This window comes from Dipodomys merriami, unplaced genomic scaffold, assembly GCF_024711535.1.
Source record: "Dipodomys merriami isolate MVZ:Mamm:240054 unplaced genomic scaffold, mDipMer1.0.p SCAF_50, whole genome shotgun sequence".
NCBI classification, from domain to species: Eukaryota; Metazoa; Chordata; class Mammalia; order Rodentia; family Heteromyidae; genus Dipodomys; species Dipodomys merriami.
This window is the reverse complement of record NW_027206069.1, coordinates 9,796,290-9,809,696: the sequence shown is the minus strand read 5'-3', so window position 1 is coordinate 9,809,696 and position 13,407 is coordinate 9,796,290. Positions and strand designations below refer to the sequence as shown.

General features: G+C 51.8%; 1 protein-coding gene across 4 annotated transcripts in view; it reads right to left on the bottom strand.

The window, feature by feature from the left end:
* The window catches only part of LOC138810514 (protein Daple), a 121,472-nt gene extending 109,412 nt beyond the window's left edge, over nucleotides 1-12,060 (bottom strand). Inside the window, exons 1-2 of one of the 4 annotated variants that reach the window (XR_011367150.1) lie at nucleotides 10,846-10,954; nucleotides 9,998-10,098 (exon numbers count right to left, since the gene is read on the bottom strand). Coding sequence is in view for 3 of the 4 variants with exons in the window: in XM_069997733.1 (XP_069853834.1) it covers nucleotides 9,998-10,098; nucleotides 10,846-10,905 (161 nt within the window). In the remaining variant the exon portion in view is untranslated. Of the gene's footprint in view, nucleotides 1-9,997; nucleotides 10,099-10,845; nucleotides 10,960-12,001 lie in introns of those variants that run through there. The other 3 variants (XM_069997731.1, XM_069997733.1, XM_069997730.1) reach the window with 3 other exon arrangements.
* Nucleotides 12,061-13,407: the final 1,347 nt, after the last annotated feature.

Here is a 13,407-nt window from a genome sequence, read left to right as displayed (position 1 = left end):
GGCAAGGTAATAAATACATTTCTTATCAAGCACTGTTGCCTCCTCCTTTGTTTCCCCTTCCCATCCCTTCCCATCTCCCCCAACACCCCCTCTAACCTCCTCCCTAGCATTTCTTATTATCCCCCAGTAATGGCTTCTGGCCCAGCCATGTAATGTATGTCACATATTTCTCTTGGAGCCATTCATTACTGAGAGAATAAATGTTTACAGTTCCATTGAAATTAATTTAGGAAAAGAGGGCATTCAGAATTTGAACCTCATTTTTAGCTACAGTAACGTTCCTAGCATTACAAAACAACTTCTCTCCAAGGTACAATTCTCCTCCTTTGACTGCAGCTACCTTCTGAGACCAGAGGGGAGTTCACAGTGACAAACGTGCAGCTAAATGTAACAGAGCTCAGACAACATGCAAGGCTTTTCTATTTAACTGGAGGTTTTGTTATTGTTTTTGCAGTGCCAGACCTGAAGCCAGTGCCTAATGCATCCCAGGCAAGCATGACACCACCTAGCTACCTCTCCAGCCCTTTCAGTTTGGGGATAGGGTCATCACTGAAGTTGTCCAGGCTGGTCTTGAACTTGTGTTTCTCCTGCTTCAGCCTCCAAGTGCTGGGGTTTACAAGTATGCCATACCTAGTTCCTGTTTAACTGGCATCTTGGTCCTAGGTTTCATTTGTCACATGAGTCACTTCCGGAAGAACCTGTTTGTGCTGCAGTGATCACTCATGTGCAGGGCCAGAGACCTGGGTGCCCCTCGGCTCCCAGCACGGCCACCTCTCTGCTTCTCCTTCTCCCCAGTTCTGGGAAGCAAAAGTGAATAGAAGCAATACTCCAAGAAAGAGCCTTGACATTTGCTGTATGACTAATTAGACTAATTATTGTGATCATTAGGATTCCTCAATTAACTGAGGCTCTCTGGGTAGAGAGGTTATTTAGGAGGCCAGTCAAAACAAATGTCTCAACCTTCCTCAGGGAAAGTAGATCTCATTCCTAGCAGCCCAGTCACACCTCCCATTTCCCCCCCTCCACACCTGCCCCCTTTGCCCACCCCTTTTCAAGAAATGGAAGGCACAGAGATTTCAGCTAGGTTCCATGGCTTAGCACTCTGCAAAAGAGCCACAACATCCTTCCACATCCGAAACACAATCATTTCACAAGGCCCCACACAGTGCCAAGCAAACCTGCACTATACTGTTTGTTCTATATGCCAGAAAGATGCAATTATGACCCATGTGGGCAACTCCATTTTCCCAAAAGCTGTTGCAAGATAATGGTCTATGACTATAAGCTACTAGCTCTTAGCTACTCAGGAGGCTGAGATCTGAGAATCAAGAGTCAAAGGTAGCTCAAACAAAGTCCATGAAACTCATTTCTACTCAGAGACCGGTGGCTCACACCTATAATCCTAACTACTCAGGAGGCTAAGATCTGAGGATCACGGCATAAAGCTAGCCCAGGAAGGAAAGTCCATGAGACTCTTTTTTTTTTGTTGTTGTTGTTGTTGTTTTTGTCGGCCGTGGGGCTTGAACTCTGGGCCTGGGCGCTGTCCCTCAGCTCTTCAGCTCAAGGCGAGCGCTCTACCACTTGAGCTACAGCGCCACTTCCGGTTTTCTGGTGGTTTATTGGAGATAGGAGTCTCACGGTCTCTCCTGCCCGGGCTGGCTTTGAACCACGATCCTCAGATCTCAGCCTCCTGAGTAGCTAGGATTACAGGCGTGAGCCACCAGCGCCTGGCTGTCCATGAGACTCTTATCTCCAATAAGCTACTCAGAAAAAGCCAGAGGTGGAGCCCTGGCTCAAATGGTAGAATGCTAGCTTTGAGCACAAAGAGGCTCAGGAACAGCACTCAGGCCCTGAGTTCAAGCCCCAGGACTGGCAAAAAAAAAAAAAAAAGAAATCATTTCCGATTAACCAGCAAAAATGCAGAAGTGGAGCTCTGGTTTAAGTAGTAGGATACCAGCTTTGGACCCCCAAAGGACAATGCCCAGGCCCTGAGTTCAAGCCCCAGCAGCAACACATACACAAGCATGTATGCATGCACATGCACACACACGCACACACACACACACACATATATACATATATACACACACAGAGTGATCTACACTATGCTGAGAGCTTCACATTTGAACTTCACATCAGCTCCATTTTAGAGATGCAGAAACTGAAGCAAAGAGACATGTAGTTAATAACAGATCGAAGCACAGACTCACATCCACCTGCTTCCAAGATCTATGTCATTAAGCAACCACCAGCGCTAACACTGTCCAGTACAGTAACCGTGGCCACAGGTAGGCAGAGAGCACCTGAACTATAGGCTGACCACAATTACAATGAAGTCTCCTCTAAGCATAAAACATACACTCAATTTTAAAGACTTAGTACAAAACAATGAATGTGTAATAGTTAAACTGAAAATGTATTTGGCTACATTGGTCTGAGCAAACATATCCGACAAAAATTAAAAACAAACAAGAGCCCAGCAATGTTCATATGACAGTTCCTGTACAACTAAAAAAAGTCCTAGTGCCTCACAGCATGATGTCAGAGGACAGAAAGCACGCGCCGGTGCCGGTGTGCGTGACTGCATGCGTGACAGTGGTCCAGATGTGGAGAGCTCACCCCAGGGCTTCCTGTAGCCATGAAAACTTCCAAATAGAAAAATAGAAATCAAATGAACCCTAAGATGTGTATTCAAATGTTTTTTTTTCATGCGACCGTTTCTAACACATTTATAAGATTATTTCTTTGTTGCTTTGTATGTCCTTCCCCCATGGTATAACCCCTGCTTTCACTGTATTTGATGTCGGTATAATTTGTGGAGGGGAAGGGAAAAAACAAATCGTTTAAATAGGGATACAGGTGGACCCATTGCAACAATGAGATGTACAAGTTGTTATGTCGAAAACGAACTTTACAACTCTGGGGGGGGGGAGGGGGGAGGATGGGAAGGGATGGGAAGGGGAAACAAAGGGGGAGGCTACAATGCTTGATAAGAAATGTACTCATGGGCTGGGAAGGTGGCTCAGGGGTAGAGCGCTTGCCTTGCATGCCTGAGGCCCTGGGTTCGATTCCTCAGCACCACATAAGCAAAAAGAAAAAAACAAACTGGAAGTGGCGCTGTGGCTCAAGTGGTAAGAGTGCTAGCCTTGAGCTGAAGAGCTGAGGGACAGCGCCCGGGCCCAGAGTTCAGGCCCTAAGACCGGACCGAAAAAAAAAAAAAAAAAGAAAGAAAGAAATGTACTCATTATTTTGCCCATGTAATAACCCCTCTGAGCAGTATTTTCACAATAAAAAAATTAAAAAATTAAAATTAAAATAAACTTCTGCACAATAAAAAAAAAAAGAAAAAAGAAAAATGGAAATCAGGGGGCTGGGTAGGTAGCTCAGTGGTAGAGCGCTTGCCTTGCATGCCTGAGGCCCTGGGTTCCATTCCTCAGCACCACATAAGCAAAAAGAAAAAAAGCTGCAAGTGGCACTGTGGCTCAAGTGGTAGAGCACTAGCCTTGAGCGGAAGAGCTGAGGGACAGCGCCCAGGCCCAGAGTTCAGGCCCCATGACTGGACCCAAAAGAAAGAAAGAGAGAGAAAGAAAGAGAGAAACAGAGAAACAGAGGAAGGAAGGAAGGAAGGAAGGGAGGGAGGGAGGGAAGGAGGGAGGGAGGGAGGGAGGGAGGGAGGGAGGGAGGGAGGGAAAGAGAAAGAGAAAGAGAAAGAAAGAGAAAGAGAAAGAGAAAGAGAGAAAGAAATCAATTCTTGCTAGGACTTTCACGTGAGAACTTCTTTTTCTTGTCAGTCATGGTGCCTGAACTCTGGGCCTGGATGCTGTCCCTCAGCTCTTCAGCTCAAGGCTAGTGCTCTACCACTTGAGCCACAGCACCATTTCCGGCATTTTCTGCTTATGTGGTACTGAGGAAGTGAACCCAGGGCCTCATGCAAACAAGGCAAGCGCTCTACCACTGAGCCACCTTCCCAGCTGGAGAATTTCAGTTTATAGCAATCTCCTCCTTTTTGGGAAAGTTGAACTCCAACTATGACTTGAACTCCTAACACTTTCTAGTCAAGTGCCAGTGGCTCAGGCCTGGAATCCTAACCTACTCGGGAGGCTGAGCTTTTGAGGATTTCAGTTTAAGGCCATACTAGGCAGGAAAGTTTATGAAACTATCTCCAAATGTGTCAGGGGGGAAAAAGAAGTCTGGAAGCCATCAAGGGATAGGATGCTAGCCATGAGCAAGCATACCTCGTAAGAACACAAGGCCCTAAATTCAAGCCCTCAAAACAAACGAAAAGCCTCCTAAATTTAAGCAAAGTGTGGTGGCACATGCCTGGTGCTAACGCAGGAGCACCGACTATGTACCCTGTCTCAAAAGAAAAAAAAACCCTAAATTTAAAAGTGAATGAAGGAAAGTGGCACTGTGGCTAGAGCGCTCGCCTTGAGCTGAAGAGCGCAGGGACAGCACCCAGGCCCAGAGTTCAAATCCCACGACCGACCAAAAAAAAAAGTGAAATTATGTGTTGCCACAGAGAGACATCCACAACATATCACAGGCTAAATGAAATATTCCAGGAAACAGTAACAGAGCCCCATCTATAAAACACATCGAGGGCACATATTAGTACACATACTGTTCACAACATCTGGGAAGTACAGGAATATTAAACTGTCATCTTTGCATCACAAAATCACAAGCAATTACGGGCTCATCTGTAAGTTCCTATTCTGCTATCTTCCTACAGTGAATGAGAATTGTTTTATGTAATTTTTTTTTTTTTTTTTTGCTAGTTCTGGGGCTTGAACTCTGGCTTGAACACTGTCGCTGAGCTCCTTTTGCTCAAGGCCAGTGCTCTATCACTTGAGCCCCACAGTCCCTCTTTTGGGCTTTTTCTGAGATTATTTGGAAGTAAGGGTCTCATGGACAAGCAAGCTTTAAACTGCAATCTTCAGATCTCAGTCTCCTGAGTATATAGGATTACAGCGTGAGCCACCAGCACCCTACTTATTTTGTGTATTTTTTTTTTATTTTGGGTTGTTTTTTTTTTGGTCCAGCGTGGGGCTTGAACTCTGGGCCTGGGCACTGTCCCTCAGCTCTTCAGCTCTAGGCAAGCGCTTAATGCTTGAGCTACAGCACCACTTCCGGTTTTCTAGTGGCTTATTGGAGATAAGAGTCTCACAGACTTTCATGCCCAGGCTGGCTTTTGAACCATGATCCTCAGATCTCAGGCTCCTGAGTAGCTAGGATTATAGGCGTGAGCCACCAGTGCCTGGATTTTGTGTAATTTTTAAAGACTCAAAGCCCCCATGAACAATGTCCTATCCTACAGGCAAAAATAATAAAAATAAATAAAAAGGAAATTACTTGGTTGGAGGTGCAAATCAGTAGTAAGAGTGCTCACCACCAAGTTTAGAAAATTCCCAAATAAATATCCTTCTGTTCCAACATTATTGCAACCACTCGACTGACAGGTGTATGGAAACTTAGGCTCCTTAGGCAGGCCAATATTGGGGAAGGGGGGAATTAGCCTTCAAATGCTTCTTTAGAAGAAACTCCCCCATTGGCCTGAGCATGCTTCCAACCTCTGAATAATTAACAAATTACTCTCGAGTTGTACAGCCGTAACGAGGGATCAGGGGAGAATCTGAACAAATGAGCAGCAGTGGCTGCATTTACTCCTGCGCGTCACTAGCTCCCAGCTACACTAAGCAGCCAGCGTACCAAATGGGTTGGTGGCTTCTTTCATAGGTACCTGTGTGCACCAGAGGGTACACTGGCACAAAGGAGAGCATGTGCCTACACACACGCAGCTCTAGATCTCACCGGGCCACAAGGATCGACATTTTCTATAAGCATCGTCATATTTGGGCCTTCCTAAACCTGTCCCCTTACTGCAGATCAGAAAATTGAAGCTTAAAGAACTAGAGTCATTTACCCAATCTAACAGATAATAAGTAGCAGAAGCTGGGCGCTGGTGGTTTACGCCTGTAATCCTAGCTATTCAGGAGGCTGAGATCTGAGGATTTTGGTTCAAACCAGCTTGGGCAGGAAAATCCGTGAGTCTCTTATCTCCAATTAACCACATGAAAGCAGCTAGAAGTGGAGCTGTGGCTCAAGTGGTAGAGTCCTTGAGCAAAAAACAGCTCAGCGATAGTACCCAGGCCCTGAATTCAAGCCCCATGACCACCACCAGCAGCAGCAAGAACAACAAAAAGTAGCACAGTAAGGAGTGAATTTGCCTAGTGCTAGGCTCAATGCCCTATTAACTTTTTACAAAAGAACAAAACTCTTGTATCCAATTCATCAACGCTGGGGAGCTCGGAGCACTTCAGCAGGCCTTTAATGTCTCTTCAATTCAGGAATTGAAGACCTGGGCCTCCCCTGAAAGCTGAGCCCGTAGGGCTTTCCTGCTTCCAGGTAAGGGTGACATCACTTCACCAGGAGTCCAGGGCTACTGCCAGACAATGGCAGGTGCAGTCACGTGACCCCAACCAGCCTCCAGATGGCTGTGGAGTGTTAAGTAACAGTCCCTTATCTGAGCCGCAGCAACCCAGTCTGCATGACTGCTCTGCACTTTCCTCCAGGCCAGAGCAAGCCTACAAAACTCTGGGAGAATTTATCACCCCGGAGCAGCAGCAGCTAAGTCTCTGGGTATCCAGCTCAGGAGATAAGGCCCCACAATCCAGCACCCATCTATCTGCTCTGCTCGTGGCCCTGACATTTCTTCACTGGGCAGCAGGGGAGAAAGTAGGGTCAGATGTGTGGTTCAGATGAGGACCCAGGGTCCAGTGACACCACAGACTTTATTGAAAGACGGCTAAGGCTCAGAATTATGCAGTCATTTGGAGACTAAGAATGTATGAAAAAAACATATCAAAAAATCAACAACACGCCGGGCACTGGTGGCTCATGCCTGTAACCCTAGAAACTCAGGAGTCTGGGATCTGAGCATCTAAGCCAGCCTGGTCAGGAAAGGCCATGAGACTCTTATTTCCAATGAACCACCAGAAAACTGGAAGTGGTAGTGTGGCTCAAAGTGGCACAGTGCTAGCCTTGAGCAAAAGAGCTCAGAGACAATGCTCAGGCCCTGAGTTCAAGCCCCATAACTGGCCAAAAAAAAAAAAAAAAGTGGGGTAGGGAGGTAGGTGGGTGGGAGGGAATGAAAACAAAAATCATCTCCCAGGTACCTCAAATCCTTTCTGGATCACAAGGATCACAATGATCCTGAGTAAGAAACTGATCTCCACACCAGTTCTGTGACAAGCACTGGGCTAAATAAATACTAGAACATCATCATTTAACCCCCAAACCATTTCAGATGAACTTCATGTCTCAGTTTGCAAATTAGGAAACTGAGGCATGGAATGACCTGCCAGTCCTACCGGAGGCCATGGAGGCTGTCCAACACTAACTAGGCCAGCATTCTTGTGTTATTAAGAGTAGGAGGCTGGGATTGGAACCTAGGGCCTTGCCCAAACCAGGCGAGTGCTCTGTCAATGAGCTGTACCCCAGGATCCGTATCTGTGTTTCACTTACATGACTTTTGCAGAGAGCACCCTAAGCCGAGCGGGAAGAGCTCGGGAAATGACAAACAGTGCACAGGACATTTCCACAGCCCCCAGAAGTTCCCTCTGCACTCAGTTCCCACCCGTTTCCACAGGCTCCTGTTACCTGGAAACAGGTTATTCTCGGCCCCCCCAAAGCAGAAACCCAGGTGCTAGAAGTGTCCTGGGCCCACCTACCCACCCGCCCCTCACTTTCCTAATCCAGGAAAGCACCCGTGCAATGAGAACACCCACTTCCAGAGTGATCATCTCGGCTCGTCACAGAATGAAAATAACATCGAAAAGGGAGCAGCCCTTCAACCCAACATAGCTGCAGGCCACATTCAAACAAGTGATGAGCTGGCATTTCTCAAAGGAATGGCCAGCAGCAGGCTTCCCTGATTTACAAGCAAGTGGTAACTGCTTCAGGAATTCCAAAGGTCAGGCAAGAAAGAGAAACAGCCTGGGGCTTTTGTTCTCCCCAGAGCCTGGGTGTAAAAACTGAATGAAAGGCTGCTCCCCCCCCCCACACACACACACACAGACACACACTGCTAGCTCTTTAACCAGTCTCTCTCAGGGGTGGGGAAGGACATGTATAAGTTACACAGCTTCGGGCACCTGTTGGACCCAGCAGTTTCAGAGAACTAGAGAAAAGGGATTTGGGGGGCATTGCCCCAGTTCCAACCCACCACACCAGGAAGTTGCCCCTGAGTAGCCTAAGATCGTCAGTGCAGCTCAGCCAGGTCACCAGACCAGTCTCTGGAGAATCAAACAAGGAAGATTGCTAAGCTTGTTGTTTTTTTTTTTTGGTTGGTCCTGGAGCTTGAACTCTGGGGCTTGGGTGCTGTCCCTGTGCTCTTCAGCTCAAGACTAGCGTTCTACCCCTTGAGCCACAGCGCCACTTCCAGTTTTCTAGTAGTTTATGCGAGGTAAGAGTCTCACCGACTTTCCTGCCCGGGCTGGCTTTGAACCGTGATCCTCAGATCTCAACCTCCTGAGTAGCTAGGATTACAGGCGTGAGCCACCAGCACCTGGCTAATTTTTTCTTAAGTATCAACAAATACAGGCACAGGTGGCCTACAATTCTAGCTACTCAGGGGGCTTGAGAAACTGAGGACCGTGGTTCAAAGCCAACAGGGGAAGGAAAATCTATGAGACCCTATCTCCAATTAACCACCAAAAAAGAGACAGGTGGCTCAGGTGGCAGAGTGACCTTGTTCAAAAAAAAGCTCAGGAACAGTGCCCAGGCCCTGAGTTCAATCAAGCCCCAGGAGTGACACCAAGAAAAACAACAAAAAGCTGGTGGCTTATACCTGAAATCCTAGCTACTCAGGAGGCAAGTTCTGAGATCATAGTTCAAGCCAGCCCAGCAGCAACGACTGTGAGATTCTTATCTCCAGTTAACCACCCAAAAGCTGAAAATGGAGCTGTGACTCAAATGGCAGCGCTATATGATGTCCATTCCCTGAGTTCAAGCCACAGTACTGGCACTAGACAGACAGATATCTTGATGTATCTATAGATACAGAACAACATAACTGCTCCCCCCAAAGGTGGTAAAGTCTCTTTCCTATGTTGTGACACGGAATGACTTACGAAAATTAAAGGTGCAAGGTAACTGGAAAAAAAAATCGCAAACAGATCTTTTCAGGTAGAATCTATTCAAATCACTTCTGGATATGCCAGAACTCTCGCCTCCTCCTCTGCTTCCTCCCCCCCCCCCCCCTCTTCTTCAGTTCAAGGACTGGTGCTGGGATATATACGATTCAGAGAACATTAGGATGTTTTATTTTGCTTTCAGCACACGTGCATCACGCTGACACTCAGTTCCAATGTGCTCTTGCAGTCTGAGCTTAAAACAATGCGGAGGTAGGAGCCAACACCTACACAGTGGCAGAGTGTCAATCACACAGACGGGCAGGCTCTGCAGAACTCAGCTACAGGAAAGGATGTGGTCTGCCATACACACCAGCAAGCCTAAGTTCCACCCAGACGCTGTGTAGCCGTCCATATGCTTCCAAACCAACCAGCACCAGCACAGGACACAGTCACTTTGAACCCGGCTCACAGGACTGGATTTAAAATTTGCACTTGCTCTTGGGGCAAAGGAAATCTTGAGGGTGTCCATACATCTACACTGAGGCTTTATACTCGCCCCTGAGGCTCCAGTCCACCACCCCAAAACTTCCTGAAACCCAACTCCCAGAACCCCCACAACATAAAGTAGGCTTTTAAAAAAAAGCCATTGTTTAAATAACAATGAAGTCAATCACACCACCTGCACCCGGGGTCGAGGCCAAATTTCCTTCCCCCAAACAAGCTGCGGGCCTAACATACCCAGCAGATTGGTAAAAAGCACCTCAAGACCGTGATCCCCGCATCTCCCCGGGCCACCCCCACTGCCGGAAACTTTTCTAAAGCCGCTCCTTCTCGAGCCTTCCTCGGTGACGAGGGCAACTTACATTTGCAACATGATTTGGTTCAGAAAGATGCCATCCACTAAATCCATGTACATAGTCAGGTTGTCCTGGTTCCCGCTTCCAAACGGGCCAAAAGTTTTCACCTGCGGGGAGGTTAAGACAGGAAGTCACGCGCGGGCAGCGAGCGAGCGAGCGGCGCCCCGGGGCAAAGGGCGCGCGCGGGCCGGGGCCGGGGCCGGGGCCGGGGCCGGGGCCGGGGCCGGGGCCGGGGCCGGGGCCGGGGGTGCGGGAGGCGCCGCCGCGCGACCCCGCCAGGCACCGGGCCCACCCTGCGCCCGTGGCCGGGCAACAGTCGCCAGGCAGGGGAGAAGGAAAACTTCCCCACGACTTTTTTCTTTTCTCCAGCGTCTCGGGGCAAGAAAGAGGCAAACTAAGGAAATAAATCAACGACGAGTGGAGCTGCTCAAGAAACCCCTGGCGTCCCGGAGCTCCGGGACCGCAGTGCGCCCACCCGGCCTGTGCGCGGTCCCCCTCGGCGGCCCCCAGGCTCACCGCACCCGGTCTCAGGGTGCAGAGACTTCACGAGGCCATCCCCTGGGGCGCGGGGTGCTTTTTTGGGGGGTGAGGGAGCGGTGGGAACAGGGGTGAGCGCAGGGACCCCGCGCCGGGCGGGAACAGGTGTAACCCCCTTCGGCCCGGGCCCGGCCTGGGGAGGCGCGGGCTGCGGAGTAGGAAGCGGAGACCGCAGGGCCCGGGCCCCGGGAGTGAGGGGGGCGGGCGGAGCGGGGGGGGGGCGGAGGGCTGGGGTTCGGCCGCGCCGCACCCCCACCCCGGCCCGGCGCGGGGAGAGCCGGGCGCCAACAAAGGGGAGGTGGAGCGGACGCACTCACCCAGGTCACCAGCGGGCTCTGCAGGAAGAGCTCCATGAGCTCCGACACCGTCACGTCCATGCCGAGGCTGCGCCCGCCGGCTCCGCACCCCGCGTCCGCGTCCCCCCTCCCCGCGCCGCGGCACAAAGCGGCTCCGGACAGCGAGCGAGCGAGCGAGCGGCGGGGCGCGGGGCTGCGGCGGCTCGCGCCCGGGAGACAAAGGCGGGGCGCGCGAGCCCACGTTCCGCGGCCCCGGCGGCCCCGCGGCGGCCCCGCGCCCCGCCCGGGCTGGGGAAGGGGGAGGAACAATGCGGGCGCCCCGCCCCTCCGCAGCCCCGGGCGACCGGCGCGCTGCGCGGCCCAGCCCGCCCCGGGGGAGCCCGGGGCGCGGGAGGAGCCGCGGGGTGTCGGGGACGCCGCCCGGCGGCAGCGGGGTCGCACGTGGGCCTTGCCCAGCGCCCACGCCTGACCCCCCCCCCGGCTGCCCGCGTGCGGGGCCGCAGCACGTGGCGCCCAGGCTTCCCCCACACACACCCCGCAGGCGCACGCGCGCAGGGAGGCGCCACGTGCGGGAGAGGAGCGCCCACCCGCGTCCGCGCCGCTCCCGGGGCCTGCACCCCTCCTCCCCGGTCCCCGGCGCGCCGGGCAGGTGCAGCCCGCGGCCCGAGCCGCCGAGCCGGCCTCCCGAGGCTCCGCAGGAGCCCAGCCCGAGGCGGGAGGACCGATCCCGCGCGCGCCTCGGGGTTCGGCGTGGAGGCAGGCCTGGCCTTGGCCCCGGGACCCGCGGGGCTCGGGCGCTGCGTGTCCGGGGGAAACTTTTACGCCGACTTCGGCTTCGGGCTGGCGGGCACAGACACAACACACCTCCCGCGCCCCTAGCCTTCTAGAAGTTCCGGTAGGAAGCGGGTGATGGGGCCGCACCCACTGGGGCCCGGCCCAGCCCCGGCGACTCCAGCCCGCCGCGGCCACTTGTCCCCGGGGAGGGGTGCCGAGGCCCGCCCGGGGGTGCCTCGCTGCGGCTTCGGTGGCAAAAGGGACCAGGAACGCAAGCGGCCGGGACACCAGCCGTGGGGCGGGATGGGAGGTGCGGAGGGAAGGCAGCCGCCCGCGCCCCAGGTGCAGACCGGCCCCCCGTCCCCTGCACCGCGGGGCGGTGATTGCACGCGTGGACTCAGACCTGGTTCCAAGCACTCGGTGTCGGTTCACGGGTTCAATCCTCAGGGAAATGAGTTTCCCAGAGGAGCCAAACCTCGGGGTCGGTCCGGGCAGTGCCCAGCAAGGACGCTGCAAGCTTTCCCTGGCCGCTGTGGGGGCAGATCCGTGGGGAGCTTGGCCGTTGTCAAGTGTGGGCGCTGCGACTCCTGCCGGCCACACGCCGCGTTACAGCCCGGTGTGGCTGGTAAGCGAGGCCTGCAACAGAAAAGACCCCGCAGGAACTCAACTTCGGAGACCTGTGGCTGTATTCTACAAGTTCATTAGAAGAGGCCCTTAATTTTAAGTCTGTGAAATTAAGGCGGTTGGAGAACAAGTCGGAGGTGTGCGTGCATCCAGCTTTCCTTAGAAGGCCCCTGCTCTGAAGTGGTCAGTTGTGTTGTTTTTTTTTTCCTTCCTGTTGTGGTTTTTTATTTTTTATTTTGAAAGACTGCACTTACTAGGCAAGTCACCACTTGAGCAACAGGTCAAACCCTACTTTTACTTTTTGCCGTTTTCTGGGGCTTGAACTCAGAACCTAGGCACAGTCCCTTGAGTTTCTTCCGCTCAGGCATTATACCACTTTGAACCACAGCTCCACTTCCAACCTTTTTGTAATTTATTGGAGGTAAGAGTCTCACAGACTTTCCAGTCCGGGCTGGCTTTGAACAGTGATCTCTAGACCTCAGCCTCTTGATTATAGGATTATAGATGGGTGGGATTATAGATGGGAGCCATTGGTGTCTGGTTGAGCCGTACATTTTTTTGGGGTGCGGGGTTCCCGTCGTGGGACCTGAACTCTGGGCCGGGGCGCTGTCCCTCAGCTCTTTAGTTCAAGGCTAGCACTCCACCACTTGAGCCACAGCACCTCTTACGGCTTTGTTTTTCTGCTTATGTGGTGCTGAGGAATCGAACCCAGGGCCTCAAGCACACAAGGCAAGCGCTGTACCACTGAGCCACCTTCCCAGCCCGAGCCGTACATTTTGTGTGTATGCCTGTCCCAAGGCTTGAACTCAGGGCTTGAGCACTGTCCCTGAGCTTTTTTGCTCTTTTTGTGTGTATGTGTGTGTGGTTAATTGGAGATAAGAGTCCTGCAGACTTTCTTGACTGGGCTGGCTTTGAACCACAGTCCTCAGGTCTCGGCCTCCTGAGTAGCTAGGATTACAGGCATGAGCCACTGGCACCCCTGCTTTTTGCTGGTTATTTTATAGTTGTTATCTTGCAGGCTTTTCTCTCTGGGTTGGCTTTCAACCAGATTTCGACCTCCTTAGTAGCTAGGATTATAGGTATAAGCCACAAGGTCTTTGTTACAGTCTTGACATATTTCCTATCCAGGTGTCAGATTTTCTCCCTGGGATATTAAGAAGTCACTGAGCTACAGCCACAGCAAGA